The sequence below is a fragment of the Bidens hawaiensis genome, unplaced genomic scaffold (genome assembly GCF_021521415.1).
Source record: "Bidens hawaiensis isolate Kalapana, Puna unplaced genomic scaffold, B.hawaiensis_p1.1 tig00002922_1, whole genome shotgun sequence".
Lineage (NCBI taxonomy): Eukaryota > Viridiplantae > Streptophyta > Magnoliopsida > Asterales > Asteraceae > Bidens > Bidens hawaiensis.
In genome coordinates, this window is record NW_027491156.1 from 610,938 (window position 1) to 631,489 (window position 20,552).

Consider the following 20,552-nt stretch of genomic DNA (forward strand, 5'->3'; position numbering starts at 1 on the left):
CGACGCGAAACCTCGCGGCGCTGCAGGGCTGGCGCGGCCGCCGTCGGAGTCTTCAGCATGAACCTCCTCATCCTCCTCTGAAATAGGCCTTTTCTCCTGCGACCTAAAATCAAAATCAGTCTCGCGAGGAGGGCTATGCGCAGGAGGAGGTGAGGGAGGTCTCGACGCCGCCAGATCGGCGCGTAAAACGGCCTCCTGCTCCTTAGTAATCCCGATGAGGGGAGATTCATCGCCTGCAGGAGCAGGAGCAGAGCCAACGGCGCTGGCACCAGCGCCAGGAGTGCCGCCAGCAGCTTGTACGCCAGCTACGACTCCTATGAAAAAATCAACAAAAAGAGATGCTTCATGACTTGGTCTAAAAGAAAAAAGTCAGAAAATACAAGCACAATACGTACCTTGGCGCAACTCCGTTCGCGACGCAAACATCGCCATGAAGTCCATTCTACCCTTTTTCGAGGGTAAAACAGGGGACTTCGAAGCGACCTCCGGCGCAGCCTCGGCATCTTGTTGCGCTGTCGCCGGCTCTACAAACATTTGAGTGAGCAAAGATTCATCAGTAATTCTATCAGAATCGCGCTCAAAGAACAGTAAAGGATAAGCAAAGTATACCTGTAGAAGGCGCAACGCCGCTACCCTTTTCCGCCGCGCGAAGGGAGGAGGTAGTAGCACCATACCTCGTGTGAACAGGAGGTCTGCCCACTTTTTGAGGCAGGGAGGACAAGGAAAACTTGGGGGGAAAATCCTGGGTTTTCTCAAATCCCCCCGCCTGAGTAGGAGGATCCTGAGCAACAGGGGCAACATCTTTCTTCTGTTTCTTACTGGCCCCTGCGCCAGTTTTCCCCTTAGCTTTACGCTTCAGTTGGGGCGCCTCCTCCTCCTCCTCCTCTTCCGCGAGCTCCAGCTCGTAGTTTTCGAGCGCATCTACAAAACACGCAACAGAAGTGTTAGCAAAATTTGGTATTATAAAGGAAAATGCATAAGTACAAAGGCTTACCAGGCGCATCGCTGTCAAAGACAAATCCCAGATCAACAGGGATGAACATGTCATCAAAGCGATCGGGGAAGCCAACCTCCCCAGCGCCCAGCGCGACGGAGCCACCCTCCATATGCTCATCATAGGCGGCGTGGACATACTCCTTGCTGACTGCACAAAACAAATCAAATGATATCAGCAAAAAGATAAGTATTCGCGCAGAAGTAATTCAATGAGATCAACTTACACAAGCCGTCAACTTGGATCACGGGCTCAGTCGCGCTGTCAGCCCACCTCCTGCTCATACCCACCCCCACCAGCGCCTCCTCACAAATTTTCTTGGCGGGGGATGGTTCAGCAGTCAACTTTTTCACCCAGGCGCCAGTTGGGTTCTTGACGACACCCACATCCGCAGGCACAGAAGAGATCGCGCGCATGGTCATGCGGATGGGGATCACACCAGCCCTGATGTAAAAAAACCTCTCAGACCAGTCATGAAGGCTCTTGAATGAAACAGTGGAGCACTTGACCTTCTGACTGCGAGGAATAAATGAGAACCAAGAATCTTGGATCTTGGGCTTATAAAAAAATTGAAAGCGCCGAGGGGTGGGCTCCTCGCGCTGAGATTTGCACATGAACTCAAAATGAGTCATGCGCACAAGTCCAAACGGATGGACTTGGGATATATGAATCCCATAGAACCTAAGCAGCGCACCCACAAACCTTGTCATCGGGAGACGAAGGTTGCAGTGGGTGAAAAAATGGCAATACAAGGATATATAGCCGGTAGGCGGGTCCGCCACCGTTTGCCCGGCCCCAGGCAACATGCAGCCAAACACAGGGAGAAAACCCTGAGAGGCGATAATGCTGTCAAGATCGGCATGCCTCAGTTTGCAGGGGATTTCATTCCACCTCTTCACGGCCTTGGTCCTCCCTACCTCCTCCGATGAGGCCTCAGCAGCCTTCTTCCCCTTGCCGGTCTTCTTCAATGTAGACATTACTAACGATTTTCTACGGCAATGGATGGGGGAGAATGTGTCGTCTGAGCTATCAGACATACAACTGTGACAACGAACAAAGGATGCTTCTGAAGAACAGATAGCTGGAAGCAGAACAAAGGTAATCGGAATACAAAGAAAGAAAAGAGCTCTGAATAATAAACAAGAAGATGAAGTATAAAAAAACTCTAAGGGCTGGCTTTTATAGGCCCAGGAGAGAGAAAATTTGGTGCTGATCGGACTTCACGCGCCCCCACTCGCAGGTGTAAGCCAAAGCGAGCGCGACACGTGTCCTTGCCACTGTGTGAGGGGACACGAAAAGAAACTGTACAGCTGCTGCCAGAGTTCACGCGCCACCACTCGCAGGAACGGACCAACGCGAGCGCGACACGTGTCCCTGACAGCATGTGAGGGGACACGAAAGGCAACTGTAGCACCTCGAGCACACGAAAGGCCTGACACGTCTTCATCACTGACGCATGTCAGCAACAACCAACCACGTGCAGGGACGATTCGTTTGCAACAAAAAGGACAGAATTTCGCGCAACGATGAGTAATAAGAAGAAAAAGACAAACCACTACTAAAAGAGCAAACTGTTAAGTCTAATATCTATCTTGCCTCGCTCGCGCGAGACAAGACACACATTAGACTGGGGGGGCTTGAAGAGGTATGTACCCGCCTCAACACCGAGCGAGGCGGGTCAACCCACAAGATATGGACAAGAGGCTTGAAATCAAGACATTACGAAGGCACAAAGCCAAAACCTATGCGCATGGCGCATATCACATATGCTCACGCATATCACATATGCTCATGCATCACATGCTCAGGCATCATATGCCCAGGCACCACACATGCTCAGGCATCATATGCCCAGGCACCACAGATGCCCAGGCATCACATATGCTCACGCATCACATATGCTCACGCATATCACATATGCGCGTGGCGCATCAGCGCGCGGCGCATATCACATGCTCGTGCATATCACATCTGCGCATGAAACATCTGCGCGTGAGAATAAAGAGAAGACCTCGCGCATCCTCAGGATTGGCGCATATCACACATGCACATAATCAACCTCGTCCTTATCCAAATCAGGATTAGGGCAACCTTGATTGTGCACGTCAGACAACCTTCCAGAAGGTATCTTTTTAAGGAATAAGAATATGCTGATGTTGACAGCTGCCAATGAAAGGTGGACAACTCAGCATAAACCATGTGCTACCACGTGATTATAACCAATGAAAAAGCACCAGGTGTCCCCAATGACACGTGGCGCAAAGCAATTGGAGGAGGCCAGCAAGGCCCTGATTAGGTCTAAGCCCAATCAGTGAAAACCCTAGCACTATAAATACAGCATCAACTCCACAAGGAAAGATCATGCAATATCATCAGATAACACATTGAAACAGACAATAACAGAGTATTCAGCTATTAAGCAATACACTCTAAATTCCTTACTCTCACATATTATTATCTTCTTCCACAAATACTTATTCTCACACCGGAGGGTTACCCCAAAGATGACCCCTCTGTCCCTTTCTGAGGGGTAAGTTTACGGTGCTGTTCATTTTGTAGGTGGAAGAACCCAGATCCAAGAGAAACCATCGGTGAAATAGCATAATCACACCCGAGGAAAGTAGATCGTCTACCAGTGAGTCGATCCACGCTTCTTCAGATTTCAATTTTTTTTGGTCAAAATTCAGGATCGGAAAATTTGAGTTCAATACTAAGCTCATCCATGCATAGCAGATCTTATTAGTTGGATAAAATCTTGACGGATAAAAATAATAAATAATGTGTAAATTAAAAATGTAGGACCAGAGTGTCTTCCCACCACATATCCAAAAATATGCATGCATTTTGTGTCTATATAAACCAACCATGGTTAACACCAAACAACATACCAAAACACTAAAGAGTACAAGTGATAATCTTCAAACAAACCTTATGGAGTCCTACACTAAGTTAGCCATTGTAGCCATGGTTCTAGCCACGATCCTCGTGACTGAACCCATGGCTACAAATGGATTCCCCATATGCGGGGTGTCCACATATGGTCTAAAGACCTGCCAGCCTGCGGTGGCAAGAAATGTGGATCCTATTCCGGCACCAACGCCTGAGTGTTGTGCAGCGCTAACTAATGCTGACATGCCTTGTTTTTGCAAGTTAAAGGGCTCAAGCTCGTTGGGTGTTTATAACATTGATCCGGATCATGCGATGGAACTACCCGCAAAATGCAAGCTACCACAAGCGAGTTACCGTTGCTAGATCAAAGTTCTTGATTGTCCTTTGATTAATGTCTTTGTTATATGTCTTTGGTTATGTACGTTCGTGTTTTGTGTCTTGTTTATTGTTGACGTGGTCGTCTTGTGGGTGGTGTAACTTGTAACTTTTGGGATTTGTTCGGTTATTAACAAGTTTATGTTTTTTTGTGGTATCTAAAGCAAATTTTAAGCACCTGAACACTAAAAATCCGTATTCTATAACGTGGCAATAACAAATCAATTGAATCTAATGCTTATAAGGATAGGAGACCGTTCAAAAAATAATCTAAAAAATACTTCTTATTACTCTAATTACAGTAAAAAAGAAAAAAGAAATAAAGCAATAAATTATAATTCTTATTTGAAAATAAAAGTGCTACAACTAATATAAAATGAAATTAAAAGAACAAACTAAAGAGAAAAGTGGCTGAGGATTCGTGTTCAATGATCCCTTAAAACATATTACGTGAAAGAATCTATATGTTTCACAGGGTATAACAGCCGAAGCAGTTTGTAGTGTCGGGACGACATGAGCACTTGAATTGAAACTGTATGATCTATTCTAAGCAATGCGATTGCAAGTGTAAGAAGTGCGTCATCACACCGCCCGTGCACAAGTGCGAGTTAATTAAGGGCACCTTTCAAGGTTTCGCTTGAGTACGACTCATTTAAATGGAACACCAAGTGATGAGCAGGGATGTCCAGAATGTCCGAAACCGAATAAGCAAATTACGGTTGGGCTAAATATGGTCTAAAAGTATTAATTAGGTTATTCAGGTTAAACTGAATAATCGGAATTGTTAATTGGGTTGGGTTTTTGGTTTGTTTTTGAAAAATAATCGGGTTTCGGGGCCGGTTAACCCGAATAACTCAATTAATTGTGATAGTTAGCTTCAAATACAATATTGATGCCAAAGTGAAATAAGAACTAAAAAGTCAATGCTAAAAGTTTTATAAATGAATTAATTATTCTGTTTTTTCTCATTACTCTATTGCACCAAAATGGTAAATCATATCAAATGCTAAAATTGTTTCAATCAATTTGTTAATTTGCTTACCAGAAGAGTTTGTTTATTTGCAGACTTGAAGAACTTTGTGGATACTTTGGAGAGCTTGGCACCATCAAGAAAATCCTTGCTTTTAACTAGAATCAGTTAAATTACCCTTCTACGTAGTTAGATTTATATGTTTTAAATAAATTTTCGTTTTGTATCATACATTTCTCCCGCAACGTCATAGCTTGGAAGTTATACATTTAAACTGATGTTATTGAATCATTGGGGCTATTTGGTAGCCTCTAATGACTAACTCTTAACCATTAAGACTTAAAACTATCTCTTAATCATTAAGAGGTTATGAGCCATTAAGAGGAAGCCTCTTAATAACCATTAAGAGACTACCAAACAACCTCCTAATCAAATTGGACATGTAAATATGTAATAATTAATAAAGATAATTACTTGAGAAATCAATTAAAAATTGAACGGAATTGCAAATATTGCAGTTCACTAGTTACCAACCAAAAATTCAACTTAAAAATATACAATAGCCTGATTAATTTGAGCCCAAACCTTAATAAGGCAAGGTTGTGGTGTGGTTTAGATTTTGAAAAATGAAAACCCAAATAACCCGACCTGATTAACATGAAACCAGTTCAGGTTAACCCGATTAACAACCCTAGTAATGAGTGCTCCTCTTTAAAAACCTTAAGGATTTTGTCTCTCCAGTCTCCACCAATGTGAGACAAGTTCATATATTTTGATAGCTCTAACATTTCAATCACCCAACTTCGAGAATCGATATCAAATTCGTCTTAGCTCTGCTTTGAGCGCGATTTAGCTCGTTGTCAAGCTCTCACACCATATAATACAAACGAAATAGTTAGCGTTTATACAACCGTGCTTACATTTATTTAACAACGTCCAAGAATGCAAAAAATATATTTATATACTTTGTGAAAAAACTCATTTTTCGACTATTTTCCCAAATTTTTCAAACAAAAAAGTTATGAATTATGTATCATAAAAGTTACGGGACCCAGCAATAACCTAACTGTATTAACGAACAAGATGAAAGGGGTAAAGCTTAAAAGCCATGTTTTCTAATTGAACTAGACACGAAATCATTTGTCTTACGAACCATTGGTCGACCGATCGAACCGGATTTAAAAACTGAATGACATAATAATTAGCCTAAAATATTATATAATATATATGAAATTTTAATAACAAAATCTATACATATTGATTCTGAGGCGCCATCATGGTCATATTTTGAGTTTTATCTTTTAATTGCTAAAACGTCCGCATGCAAGTACTGTAACGAACTTAAACGATACCGATCAAATTCACACTACTTCCTGTGTCGGGAATACTTGTTTAAAGAAGTTTCCAACTTCCCAATATACAAACAATTAAAGCCGGCCGCATTACATAGGAATAAAAGCCCCTTTCACAATTTATGTACTTCCTTTCGGCAACAATCTCAGCCCCCATTTCTTAATTCATATTGAAAATGCACCCAAACTTTTTTTTCGGCCAACCAAAATTCTTAAATTTCAACCCCTTTGTAAGCCAATTTGGTGATGATCACCACCAGTTGCCGCCTCCAAAAATGGCTTTAGATGAAGAACTCCCACCGTTTTCAATACCCGAATTCGATGAATCAACAAACTCAAACTCAAATTCAAATTCCAATTCCACGTCAGTATATTCTGAGCCGAACCTTCCCTCCATTTTCAATAGCGCTGAAAAACTATCAACCGAGGAAATTATTAAGTTGGCGGCCGAAATGTTTATATTGTTTTCGACCGAGAGAGTCGATGGGTATACTATGTTTACACACCCGTATGGATCTTCGGCCTTTACGAGGTTGTCTATTGATGACATGAGAGAGGTGGAGCTTGTTTTCCAGCTTTTGATAGCTGCGGAAAAAGTTGGTCGGAAACAGTTTGAAATTGCTAGCAAGTTTCTTGCACGGTGTGGCTGGGTGGCATCAGATGGCGGCACTCCGGTGGAACGGCTGGTTTATTATTTTTGTGAAGCTCTAAAAAAAAGAATCGGAAAAGAAACTGGAATACCCGTTCCTACAAAACTAGAAAGACTTTTTGTGAGTTTTTTTTTTTTTTTGAAGAGCAAGCCTAGTGAGTTTTGATTTTTATTTGTTCATATTAACTAAAAAAATTAGATTTTGTCAAACAATAAGTTATTCGTGATAAACCCATGGTTTATACTCGGGGAATGCAGATGATCGGGTAAGTTGGTGACCTGTCTGTCTGTGATTCAAATGCATATAAAAGATGAGGTTATTCTTGATAAAAATGCATATGGATGATATGATAATTGACACTTCAATCCTTCACTTTGGTTAACGAATCCACTTGATACTAAATATCGTTTAGTTGCAAAATAATTTATATATTTTATTTAATCGAGAAAAAAAATCAGTTATTCACTATGGTCACATAGTTATTTTTCCATTAGAGTGACCTAGTAAAGTAGCTCTTGACATTGAAAATTAAAGCTATAAATGTCATTTTCTATGTTGACGGTATAAATTATTATCGGTTAGTTAGTAATAATTTGGATTATTAAAATCTAATTCGCCAATTTAATAAACTAAAATAGCTATTTAGATATTATTATTTTCAATAATTCTTGTCTTATGAGGTCAAACTAATTACGTTATTGATGCTATATATACTATATACTTGTAGGAGGGTCTAAAGAACGAAAATCCTATGGGAATGGGAACTAATCCAACATTCTTGGAATGTCATCAAGCACTTCCATTCAATCAAGTTTTGCAATTTTGTGGCATACAAGCGATCATTGATCAAATAGGGATCTCAAGCAAAGTCCACTTGATCGACATCCACATTCGAAGCGGTGTACAATGGACGTCTATGATGCAAGCATTGGCTGGACGAACACAATCAATCAAGCTTCTAAAACTAACCGCCGTTGCAACACCTTCGGATGCCCAAAAAGTAGAGGAAACTGGAAAAAGATTAGAGAGTTTTGCGAAAACTTTGAGTTTGCCCTTCGTGTTTAAATGCTCGTGTTACCTGACATCACAGAGGTTAAAGAAGAACAATTTGAGGTTCAAGATGGTGAAGCCGTTGCAGTTTATTGCCAAATAATACTAAGAACGATGATCTCGAGGCCTAAAGGTTTGGAGAATTTAATGAGAGCAATTCGAAGGATTAACCCTTTGGTTATTGTTGTTGGTGAGGTTGAAGCCAACCATAATTCAACCTCGTTTGTGAACCGGTTTACTGAGACATTATTCTATTATGGTGCCTTTTTCGATTGCTTGCAAGCGTGTATGAGCCGAGATGATGTTCACAGAGCCATAGTGGAAGGTGTCTATATTGCTGACGGGATGCAAAACATTGTGGGAACTGAGGGAGACGAGCGAATTAATAGGAGTGTGTATCTAAATACTTGGAGGTTATTTTTTGCGAGGTTTGGGATGATGGAGATTGAGTTAAGTGATTCATGTGTGTATCAGGCTAACCTCGTGTTGCAACGATTTTCATGTGCGAGTTCTTGCACGCTCGAGAGTGATGGCAAGGTGAAGAGGTAGGTCCCAGCAAAGCCCAGTTGGACCCGCAAGACTCACCTAGAAGAGGGACGTCTGCGCAGAAACCAACTGGATCCGCAGGACCAACCATGCTCAGAGACGTGACGTCCTTACGCGCAGTACGCAAGCTGGTCCCGCAGGAAATGCCTCCCGATGGTGAAGGACTCCGCCTGTTCCCGCAGCCTCGGATACAAGCCATCAGGGAAGGCCACCCGCGCAGCAAGGCTACACGCACAAGGCACTTAGCTCTCAATCACTCAGTGTCACCTGAAGGAATGAGCGAAGCCGGGAACAATCCCGCACAAGGGCGGGAGGGGGAATACTCCCGCCCAAATAAGCCAGTCCGTACGATACAGGAAGATCTTCTGTACTATACCTGACGAGGTATGGGAAAAAGATCTGACTAAAGATACGACAGCTTACTGACACAGTATGGCGAGCAGCATGCTCCTGTACTATGTCACTATTAGCCGCTGCCTACTCACCAACTACTGCCATACCACGTGCGTAGCCGGCAGTTGGTGGAAAAGGAATGGTATACAGCAGGCCTGGTCATTATCAGCCGCTGCCTACCCACCAACTACCAGCAGGGCACGTGCGTAGGCTACTGTTGGTGGAACAGGAACACTGTTGCAGCTGGCCATACCTCCTTGGAAATCTACCTTCGGCTATAAATACCACAAATGGTATGACCATCTCATCTTATCATATCTTATCACATTATCATCATATTATACCTGATATCTGCTCTAGCAATCTCTTAATATACTTTTATATTTAAAGAGCAATCTAGTCTGATTCTCACGCCGGAGGGTGGTCACAAGGAGGAACCCCCCCCCCCCCCCCTTCTCAGTGACGAGCTCACGGTGTCTGTTTTGCAGGTTATCAGAAGAACCATCTTCCAAGGGTCTAACCCCTCGTGGGAAACATCTATCTAACCCCCAGGTTACCAGTAATCTGTCCGGGGTCCGGTTAGTGTTTCTTCATTGGCGCCATCCGTGCATAAAGCTAGAACTTCATTTTTCTCCAGTTTTTTCAAACTTCTACAAAGATGGTTAGTGAAATTCCGGTAACCACAACCCCAGCTACTGGGGGGAATACCGGTAACACAATTTTTACAAACACTACCCCGGTTACCCAAGCCGGGGCAAGTGAAGTAAATTTTACGAACACTACCCCAGTTACTCATGCTGGGGCAAGTGTAGTAAATGATCGCCTACTGGGATCCACTGATACCCAGGTTGAGAAACGAAGACTCCCCCGCCAAACTCTCGATGAAGTCAAGGCATGGGCGGAGGCACGACAAAAGGAATTCCAGGCCGAGTTGAACGAACGCTTGCGTTCCGTACAACAGGCCGACGAATTCGAATACTGGGAGGATGACTCGGAGGAATCCGACTCCGACGCGAACCCTCGCCATAGGGCAAAAGGGAAGCGTAAGGAAATGGAATCCCAACCGAAAAGGCATTTTGGACAAGCCTTCAAACCAAAAAGCACAGGTGGAAGTCCACGAGACTTCTCCAAAACGTTCAGACCAAACATTGCAAATGCAGGAACGTCCAAGTTTGCAAGGGACATTGCGGAAGCAATCGCCCCAAAGAGTGCCAAACAAATGCCTAACATAGGCACATATGACGGTATATCTGATCCAGACGATCATTTGAACAGGTTCATAGCGGGGGCAACCGTCAGCAATTGGACGGAACCCACGTGGTGCTACATGTTCCAAATGACGCTTGTTGGGGCTGCTAGAGCTTGGTTTGATCGTCTACCGGTCAACCACATCTACGACTGGGCAGACTTCCAGCAGAAGTTTAGCCAACACTTCAGCCAGCAACGGAAGTATACCGAGGAGCAATGGACAATCCTCAAATGCATACGAGAAGAAGATGAATCTCTGCCAAACTTCATCACTCGCTTCAACTCAAAGAAGCTAAGTTTGGGCAATATCAGCGAAGATCTTGTTCGCGCTGCCTTCATCCAGGGCGCGCATGACCCAGAGCTCATCCACATGGGATGCCATCATGACAGCAGCAAAACGCTATGCGGAAACCGAGAAGCAACTGGGTAGAGATCTCCCACAGAGCACAAACCTCTACACTCAGAAGACGAGAGAAGACAACGTCCTCACCGCCCGATTAAATAAAAAGCGGAAGCTAGGCATTTGGCAGTCAAGGGTAAACTTTGACACCTCATCCGGCTTGCAACATCGATTGGGCGGAAGGGATAATGTACATCCGCACCGGAACTCCAGATGGACGCCACTCACCAAGAGCGTCACTGAGATATTCGCTACTGAAGAGCTCCCGTGGCCAAAGCCTCCAATAATCCGACATCGTCATGATGCTGATCGGAGCAAATACCGTGACTTTCACAAGACAAAAGGCCACAACACTGAAGAATGCATAGACGTAAAAGACATGGTCGAAGCATTTGTCAGAGATGGGACGCTCGCGCACCTCGTGGCGCAATAAAGGCTGAGCAGGCGGGTGCGTGTAGAACCTCAGCTAGGGAAAACACGAATAAAAGTTCCAGCTTCAATGTCGAGACTACATGCTGCGTAAAGAACGAGATCCCAAACCAGGTGCGTATCGGCTCGATGGCACTCCCATCCCAACATGGAAGGGAGCTCATTTACACAATTTGCATGTAAATCAATTCCAATTTGTAAAGAAAAGGCCAAGAGCCACTTCTAATGGAAATGATTCTCTTTAGAACATCGAAGCTGATGATTTTACTTTTCTGAACTCTAATATGCCGGCTTTCACCGTATAATTACGTGAAGTCGTTGCGTGGGAAGGCGGTCCTACCCGCACAAACCCAATAACAGGACAAAACCTTCACGCAGGTCAGTTGAAGGAGAAGTTCAGCACCCAAAAATGAAAGTGCCGGTCTATCCGCACGAATCATAATGAGGAAACTGAATAATAACCTATCAATAACCGCGCGTCGAACGGTTAAACTATGCAACACTGGTAACGGCATTCACATTACGTGAAGTCGTTGCGTGGGAAGGCGGTCCTACCCGCACAAACCCAATAACAGGAAAACCTACACGCAGGTCAGATAAGGGTAAAGTTTTGCCATCCTAATAAGTGCAAGTGACGGTACTACACGCACAATCACGAAAGAGGAAGCAAAACTTTACACCTATTATCAACCACGTTCAAAGGTTAACTTATCCTCAAAGGATAAGGAAGACCTACACGCAGGTCAGATAAGGGTAAAGTTTTGCCATCCTACTAAGTGCAAGTGACGGTACTACCCGCACAATCACGAAAGAGGAAGCAAAACTTCACACCTATTATCAACCACGTTCAAAGGATAACTTATCCTCAAAAGATGAGGAAAGCCTACACGCAGGTCAGATGAAGGTTAAAGTTTAGCCATCCTACTAAGTGCAAGTGACGGTTCTACCCGCACAATCACGAAAGAGGAAGCAAAACTTTAACCCATTATCAACCACGTTCAACAGGTTAACTTATTCTACACTTGGAAAATTGCTAATTTAAACTAAGTATGCAAGTCATAAGTTTATAAAGCAAGAAACCCAAAAAAGGAAATAACAATCTTATACGCAAAAAGATTAATATTTCACAAACGAATTATTACAAGAATGGCCGGGTAACTACCCGCCTACGAAAAGAAAATAAATACATCTGTACAAGACTATCCTAGCAATGGGAAGGGATCTTCAGGATCAAGCTTCAGGGCCGCTTCCACTTGGACCCGCTCCATCAGAAGAACAGGGCGGTTCGAGGAAGGCTTTAAGGATAGCTAACCCATCATCAGCAGCAGCTACTTGGTTCACCTTCTCCACCACTGGATGCGGGAAGGCGGCGTATTGATTTACTGCTTGGTCATATATGGCTTCAGTATCAACATTGTACAAAGGGAAGTTGGATGGCGGGATGCCTTTCTCAACAAACCCTAGACCAAGCAGGAAGCCGACCCGTTCCCCATCCTCGTGAGAAGCGTTGAGGGCTGCGCTCATAGCATCGTCGTAGGATGTCTCTGAGAAGACCCGATGCACAACCTACATAAGAAAATATACAAGTGTCAGCACCCTATTTACAAAGAAAAGCGTGAAGACATGAAGATAGACATACCTGAGGCAACGCTTCTCGAAGAAGCCATTCCTTGGCAACCAGAGCTTCTTGGAGGGCGGCTTGAGCTTGGGTGCGGGCGCGTTCGGCTTCGCTTTTGTTAAGGTTGGCAAGTAGCACTTCCTTTGCAGCAGCCTCTTCAACGCCCTTAAGCTTCCGCTCGGTGTGATCAAGCACGCCCCTCTGGTCCAAGATCTCCTGGAGCTTCTTGGCATCTTCCATCGCCAAGGCATCATGAGCACGTTGGAGAGCCTCTAATTTGGCCTTGAGCTCCTCGTTCTCCACGCGTAAAGGCTCAGCAACGGCTTCAGCCTTGGTGGCCCTCTCGGTTGCGTTCCTCGCAGTCTCCTTAGCCAGCCGAAGCTGTTCATTAACAGCTTGGGCAGCCTTGGAGCGGGCCTCGAGTCGCGCTTGAACCTCAACCTCAAGGGCCTTGAAGGCCTTCTCCTTCTCCACAGCAGCTGCGGCCAACTTTTGGTTCTCCTCCCGAAGAGCCCGCGCTTGAGATACTTCTTTGGCGCGAGCTGCTTTCAACTTGTCGTTTTCACGACAAAGCAGCTCGACGCGCGGCTGCATCTGGGCCTGGAGAACCCGAAGCTCATTGGTTAGCCTACCCTCCTGGTAGCTAGCCATGGCTTCCCCCAACGCACCATGGGGAGCAGCGTGGCGAGCCCATTCCACGCACTCCACAGGGGTACGAAGGGTTGTTCCTCGGCGTATGTTCCATCGCGGAACATACACTTCATTGGAATCCGACACTGCAAAAAAAAAAAAAGCAGTTAGGAAAAGATGATAAAAAATAAAAGTGAAAAAGGGCCAAAGGAACCCTACGCACCTGTAGGGTCTATAACAGGCCGATAACCGCCGAACCCATCACCTGAACCCAAAGGAAACCCATCCAAAAGGTCAGGCAGATGGGAAGGTGGCAAAAGATTGGAGAGTACTCCCATGCGTACCTGATGGGCCGGCCGTCGGTGCCCGGTGGCGGGGGCATGGTGGCAGCCGCCGCAGTCGCTGCCGCAGAATCCGCAGCAATCGTAACCGCCGGCTCGGTGAAAGATGCTGTAAAAATCGCACTTACCACCGGCGGTGACGTCATCTCGGCTGGAACAGTCGGCTCAGAATGAGCAACTGAACCAGCGGAAGCAGGCGCAGGCGCCTGGGGTCGACGCCTCAGGTAGGCTGACCAAGCCTACCGTCATTGGCGGAGAGGTAGTACTCGGCCCCTCACCCTGGAATGCGCCAACATCCACACCTGCGTAAAGAAGAAAAGTGTTAAAAGACTTGGAAGATTAAACTACGAAGATAAAAGCCAAGAGTTGTACTTACGGGTTTTCTTGAGCTTGAACATACGGACGGGCGGGGACGAACCCGATGGAGCCGGTCTCTTGATGCCGGTCACCGTCGTCGCCATTGGTTCTCCGAAGGTAACATTCGTAGCCTCCGGAGCAGTGGTCTTCTCACCACCAGGGTTCCCCCGCCACCTCTTCACTATCTGACTCAGTGTCAGATAGGAGCACTGGATCGGCTGTGGAGGCCGCTTTCTCCTTCCCTTTCCCGCCAGCAGCCCTCTTCTTCCGCACTAACGGAGGACCATCTGCGGATTCCTCAGAAGAAGACAGGATGTCAGGAATTCCAGCAGCGGGTACAGCACTGAGGGGTGGAGGAGAGAATAACGCCTTACCTGGCCGCCGGTGGCTCAGGATCTCGTGGCCCAGCGGATAGACCTCCACAAACCGATCCGCTGTTTGCTCCAGGATGGGCAACTCGTTCTCGTCAAGAGCACGAGTACCCACCCGCACGGGATCGTCAGCTTCCCGCGGGTACAGGAGCGACTCCAAATTGTTCCCCTCTGAAAGAAAAGAAACAGTTAGAAGACAAACTCATATCAGCAAGAAAGACTAAGACATACCATAAGGAGTAGAGTTCAAACCGTATTCGAGAAGGATGGGAACCTGAGACGCCTCCTTCCATACCCGGCTCATCCCCAGCATCACCATCCCGGACTCCGCAAACCCAGTAAACCGGAGATTGGACCCGGGATATCTTCGCAAACCATTCCGCCTCCTGGTAGTTGGTGGCGTGGTGGCTCGGAATGGCTTGGCCATTTTTAAACTTCATGGCAATGGGGACGGCGCGGGCAGAAATGTAGAAGAACTCCCGCTTCCACGATCGGAGACTGCGCTCGGTGGCGCAAATCTTCAAACCCTTGATCCGGGTTCTCAGGGTGTACCACCCCTGGATGCACCTCCAAGTATAGAAGGTCATCAGGCGGTCCACATAGGGCTCAATGCCCAAAATCCGGCACACCCACTCGAAGTGGCGAATCTTGGCGATCGCCATGGGGTGCAAACTCGGTCAAATGCACATCGTGCCTCTCCAGGACACGGTAAACAAACTTTGTCAATGGGAACCTAAGATTCCCATAGACAAAGAATGATGCATATACCCCCGATCTTGCCACTGGGGGCATCGTACACGGTCTGATGGGGTTCAGGAAACTCAGGCTCGAGAGGATCGAGCATGAACTTCCTAACAACATACCTGTACTGATCGCCGGGCAGAGCACACTGGCATTCGCCAGCAGTACTCTTATCATCGACTACAGCTTCAGCATCATGTGAAGACATATTGCAAAGGAAGAAGAAACGATTTCGGAGGAATGCTCAACTGAATAAGAGTATTCACCAGAAATCGCCTTACAGATGAAAGAGAAGAAGTGAAGATGTGAATTACAAAGGACCCTCTTCCCCTTTATATACTAATCGCAATTAATGCGATGAATTTAATGCGGAGGAGAGAGAAATCGAAGGTGCAATGAAACTATGACACGTGGCAAAAAGCAGGCTGGCAACAGCTGTTGACAGGACGCGTACCATTAATTTCGCGGCCACGCGCCCGAAAAATCGCGCCCACGCCCCTGAAAAAGCGTCTGGAATGACCATATAATGTCACGTCACCATAACTTCCTGCACGTCCTGACACAGTCAGAAGAAACCGACGCACGACATTTCAGAGGTTTGGACTGTTCCTATCTTTCCACCAACCTTTCAAATTTCAAAAATTCAAAATTCAAAATCAAAAAGTAGGCGGGAAAATACCCCTTACCTTGGCAAACAAGTAACCATAAGACGGCTGCGGGTACAGTGTTAAGGCAAAACCCTTCACATACCTAGCACCCGCAGGGAATTGAAGCCAAGAAAACCTTGGCGAACAAGTAACCGTAAGACGGATGCGGGTACAGTGTTAAGGCAAAACCCTTCACATACCTAGCACCCGCAGGGAATTGAAGCCAAGAAAACCTTGGCGAACAAGTAACCGTAAGACGGATGCGGGTACAGTGTTAAGGCAAAACCCTTCACATACCTAGCACCCGCAGGGAATTGTAGCCAAGTACCTCGGCAACCAAGTAACTATAAGACAGGTGCGGGTACAGTGTTAAGGCAAAACCCTTCACATACCTAGCACCCGCACGGAATTGACGCCAGGAATACCTTGGAAGTAAAGTAACCGTAAGACGAGCGCAGGTACAGTGTTAAGGCAAAACCCTTCACATACCTAGCGCTCCGCGGGGAATTGAAACCAAGAAGGATCTTCTGGGCAATGCTTGCGGAAACGGATATAACATCCCCGCATAGCGGGAACGTCGAGAACTACGTTGTTTGAAGCTCCAGGATGGAATTGGTAGTCTTAACATAATTGATCACTATGTTCAAAACTACCAAAACCTCATGGAGAATCCACACAAGTGGGACTCAACGCTCCTGACTTGCGAGGAGGTTACAGCCTACCCGCATCATACCCAAAGACCAAGCAGGAAACTCGGGCATTTCTGCAAGTGACAAGGACTTCCGCGGGAGGAATTCCCATGGAAAACCTTAAAAAAAACCCTTTTCAAAACCCTCTGCTTGAGTCCAAAAGTTCACCTCAATTTATTAAACACTCATGAGAAGAACATTGGACTGGGGGACTTGAAGAGGTAGGTCCCAGCAAAGCCCAGTTGGACCCGCAAGACTCACCTAGAAGAGGGACGTCTGCGCAGAAACCAACTGGATCCGCAGGACCAACCATGCTCAGAGACGTGACGTCCTTACGCGCAGTACGCAAGCTGGTCCCGCAGGAAATGCCTCCCGATGGTGAAGGACTCCGCCTGTTCCCGCAGCCTCGGATACAAGCCATCAGGGAAGGCCACCCGCGCAGCAAGGCTACACGCACAAGGCACTTAGCTCTCAATCACTCAGTGTCACCTGAAGGAATGAGCGAAGCCGGGAACAATCCCGCACAAGGGCGGGAGGGGGAATACTCCCGCCCAAATAAGCCAGTCCGTACGATACAGGAAGATCTTCTGTACTATACCTGACGAGGTATGGGAAAAAGATCTGACTAAAGATACGACAGCTTACTGACACAGTATGGCGAGCAGCATGCTCCTGTACTATGTCACTATTAGCCGCTGCCTACTCACCAACTACTGCCATACCACGTGCGTAGCCGGCAGTTGGTGGAAAATGAATGGTATACAGCAGGCCTGGTCATTATCAGCCGCTGCCTACCCACCAACTACCAGCAGGGCACGTGCGTAGGCTACTGTTGGTGGAACAGGAACACTGTTGCAGCTGGTCATACCTCCTTGGAAATCTACCTTCGGCTATAAATACCACAAATGGTATGACCATCTCATCTTATCATATCTTATCACATTATCATCATATTATACCTGATATCTGCTCTAGCAATCTCTTAATATACTTTTATATTTAAAGAGCAATCTAGTCTGATTCTCACGCCGGAGGGTGGTCACAAGGAGGAACCCCCCCCCCCTTCTCAGTGACGAGCTCACGGTGTCTGTTTTGCAGGTTATCAGAAGAACCATCTTCCAAGGGTCTAACCCCTCGTGGGAAACATCTATCTAACCCCCAGGTTACCAGTAATCTGTCCGGGGTCCGGTTAGTGTTTCTTCACAAGGGTTTGGTAGTCGGGTGGAAAGGAACTCCATTGTATTCTCTTTCGACATGGAAGTTTGCTTAGATTGAGGAACAGAAGAACATGTTTGTAAAATATAGCCATGTGATTTTCTTGTTCTAGACATGTAACATATGAATAAATGATTTAGGACGTTATAAAATATTAACCTGTGTCAAAAAGGCCCCAGTAAATTTGATAATGTTAAGTTGTTTTAACATGATATGAATAAGTACGTTGTGGAATAAGTACTTGAAAAACTGGTTATATATAAGAAAAGATTTTCAGATAAACTAAAATCGTTTTAGAAATTTGTATCATGTCATCCTTTTGGAAAACATTTGTCCTGTTTAATTACTTTGAAGTTTCATGCCAAGGATGACCACAACAGGGAGAGTTTACTACTATGATTCATGATTGATAAGTGAACAATATGACAAACTCACAAAATCTCTAATAATATTTGTAAATTAAATTTATTTTTACAATCAAAGGACTTAAACTACTATGATTTATGATTGATAACAGGATCAAATACATTTTATTCTTAACATGAAAACAGTGAGAACTAGTTTGCTGTTATTATTAGGTTTATTTTTTTAAGTGTTGTTGTTATTTTTTGTTTGTATTTGCTAATTTTCGATTTTGAGACGTTATAAATATTTGCTTATTTGTATTTTGTTGTTATTATTATATTTTTTTCTTTTGCTGATATAAGTATTTGTTGTTATTATTTTGTTCTTGATTTTGATTTTTTTGTTGTAATTTTTAGGTTTTTTCTTTGTTATTATAAATAATTGTTTATGTAGATTGGTATTGTAGTTGATATTGTTTCTTACGTTCTCATTTTTTTATAAATTGATATTATTTCCTAAGTTCTCATGTTAAGAATAAAATGCATATGAACCTTCCCCTATGTCGCATATATATATATATATATATATATATATATATATAGGAATTAAATAGATTGGAATATGTGGTTGAGATTAAATCTGGCAAAAAAATCAAAGCATGAGAGAGAATAAAGATGTAAGTGGTTACACTAACTTTTACGTCCGTTACACGTGTAAAAAGTCGACTCGGTGCGTAAAAATTTCTGTAATTTTTTTTACGTGTATGTAACCTACATATATTACGCATATATAAAAAAAATTTGCAAAAAATTCGTTACACTGAGTTCTTTCGAGTTCTTAAAACTCAAAAGGGTTCTCATTTGAAATCTCTCGTATATATATATATACACACATATATATATATATATAGGGGAGGGATATTTTGAGAACCATGTTGAGTTTTAAGAACTTAAGAACTCCATTCTATTCCACACATTTAATTAAATTGACTGGAATATGTGATTGAGATTAAATCTGACATAAAAGTCAAAATCGGAGAGAGAATAAAGATGTAAGTGGTTACACTAATTTTTATGTCCGTTATACATGTGTAAAAAGTCGACTCGGTGCGTAAAAAATCCTATAATATTTTTACGTGTATGTAACCTACATATATTACGCATGTGTAAAAAAAAATCATTACACTAAGTTATTTCTAGTTCTTAAAACTCAAAGGGGTTCTTATTTGAAATCTCCCCTATATATATGTGTGTGTGTGTGTGTGTATAGGCAAAGTATAAAATGAAAACCCACTTGAGTTGTGAAAACCCGCCAAAACCCTATATAACATCGTTTTGTTTTGTTTTTTTTGTTACATGTAATATATGTTGTAATATTTAATACAAAACATCGAAATATTAAAAAAATTGTTTTGCTATTTTTTAACATTTTTTACTAAATTTTTTATATGTTTTTAGGAGAGAGAAAAAATTATATTTATGTTAACTTTTTTTATTAACTTTAATTGTGTATTACAAAATTTAATCTTTAAATAAAAACATGTGGTTGAGATTGGGTTCTAGAGTTTTCACAACTCAAGTGGGTTTTTATTTAACCTAACCCTATATATTCCTATATATATATATATAGGAAGAGGATCAAGAGAAAACTCATATTTAGGGAGAAAACTTAAAAACTCTTAAAGAATTATTTTTAATTAAATATAAAAAAATATTTTTAAATTTTCGTTTTTGCTATTATTATTATATTGTGGTCCCCTTCACTCGAAAAAAATAAAAAATAAATAAAAAAATTAAAAAAAATTAAAAAAAATATTTGTGTATTGTACATGTGTAGTAGTGTTGTATTATATGGAAAAAAAATAATAAAATAAAAGTCGATGTAGTGCACATGTTCATTAATGTTATATTACACATACGTACTAATGTGTAATCGATGTGCGTATTAGTCTTATATTGCATATATACGATAGTGTGTATCAAATATGTGCAATAGTGTTGTATACTATGCAATACAAACACTTTTGCATACATGCAATGCACACCATTACACATGTGCACTACACCGACGAGGTTATCGAAAAGGGCTTTTTTTTTTGGAACCAATAACAAAATATAAGAATAATGGAAACAGAAACTTCAAAAAAAAATTTAAAAAAAAAGTTAAAAATAGTTTTTAGGTGTTTTTAAGTTTTTTATTTAAGAGGAGTTTTCACTGGATCCCACCATATATATATATATATATATATATATATATATATATATATATATATATATATATATAGGGTATGGATATTTTGAGA

The 20,552-nt window shown here is 43.4% G+C and overlaps 1 protein-coding gene and 1 pseudogene across 2 annotated transcripts; both read left to right on the forward strand.

Moving 5' to 3' along the window:
• The first annotated feature begins 3,859 nt into the window (after window positions 1-3,859).
• LOC143621600 (uncharacterized) lies at window positions 3,860-4,246 on the forward strand. Its single transcript, XM_077092965.1, has one exon. It carries the CDS (start codon window positions 3,860-3,862, stop codon window positions 4,244-4,246), a length of 387 nt encoding a protein of 128 aa, XP_076949080.1.
• A 2,609-nt stretch (window positions 4,247-6,855) lies between these two features.
• On the forward strand, window positions 6,856-17,989 carry LOC143621601 (DELLA protein GAI1-like; annotated as a pseudogene). Its single transcript, XR_013151569.1, has 3 exons — window positions 6,856-7,350; window positions 7,961-8,817; window positions 17,898-17,989. The product of XR_013151569.1 is annotated as a DELLA protein GAI1-like (transcript).
• The last annotated feature ends 2,563 nt before the right edge of the window (window positions 17,990-20,552 follow it).

Coding starts and splice junctions, on each gene's coding strand:
- LOC143621600 (XM_077092965.1), top strand. CDS start 3,860: ATGGTTAACACCAAACAACATACCAAAACACTAAAGAGTACAAGTGAT.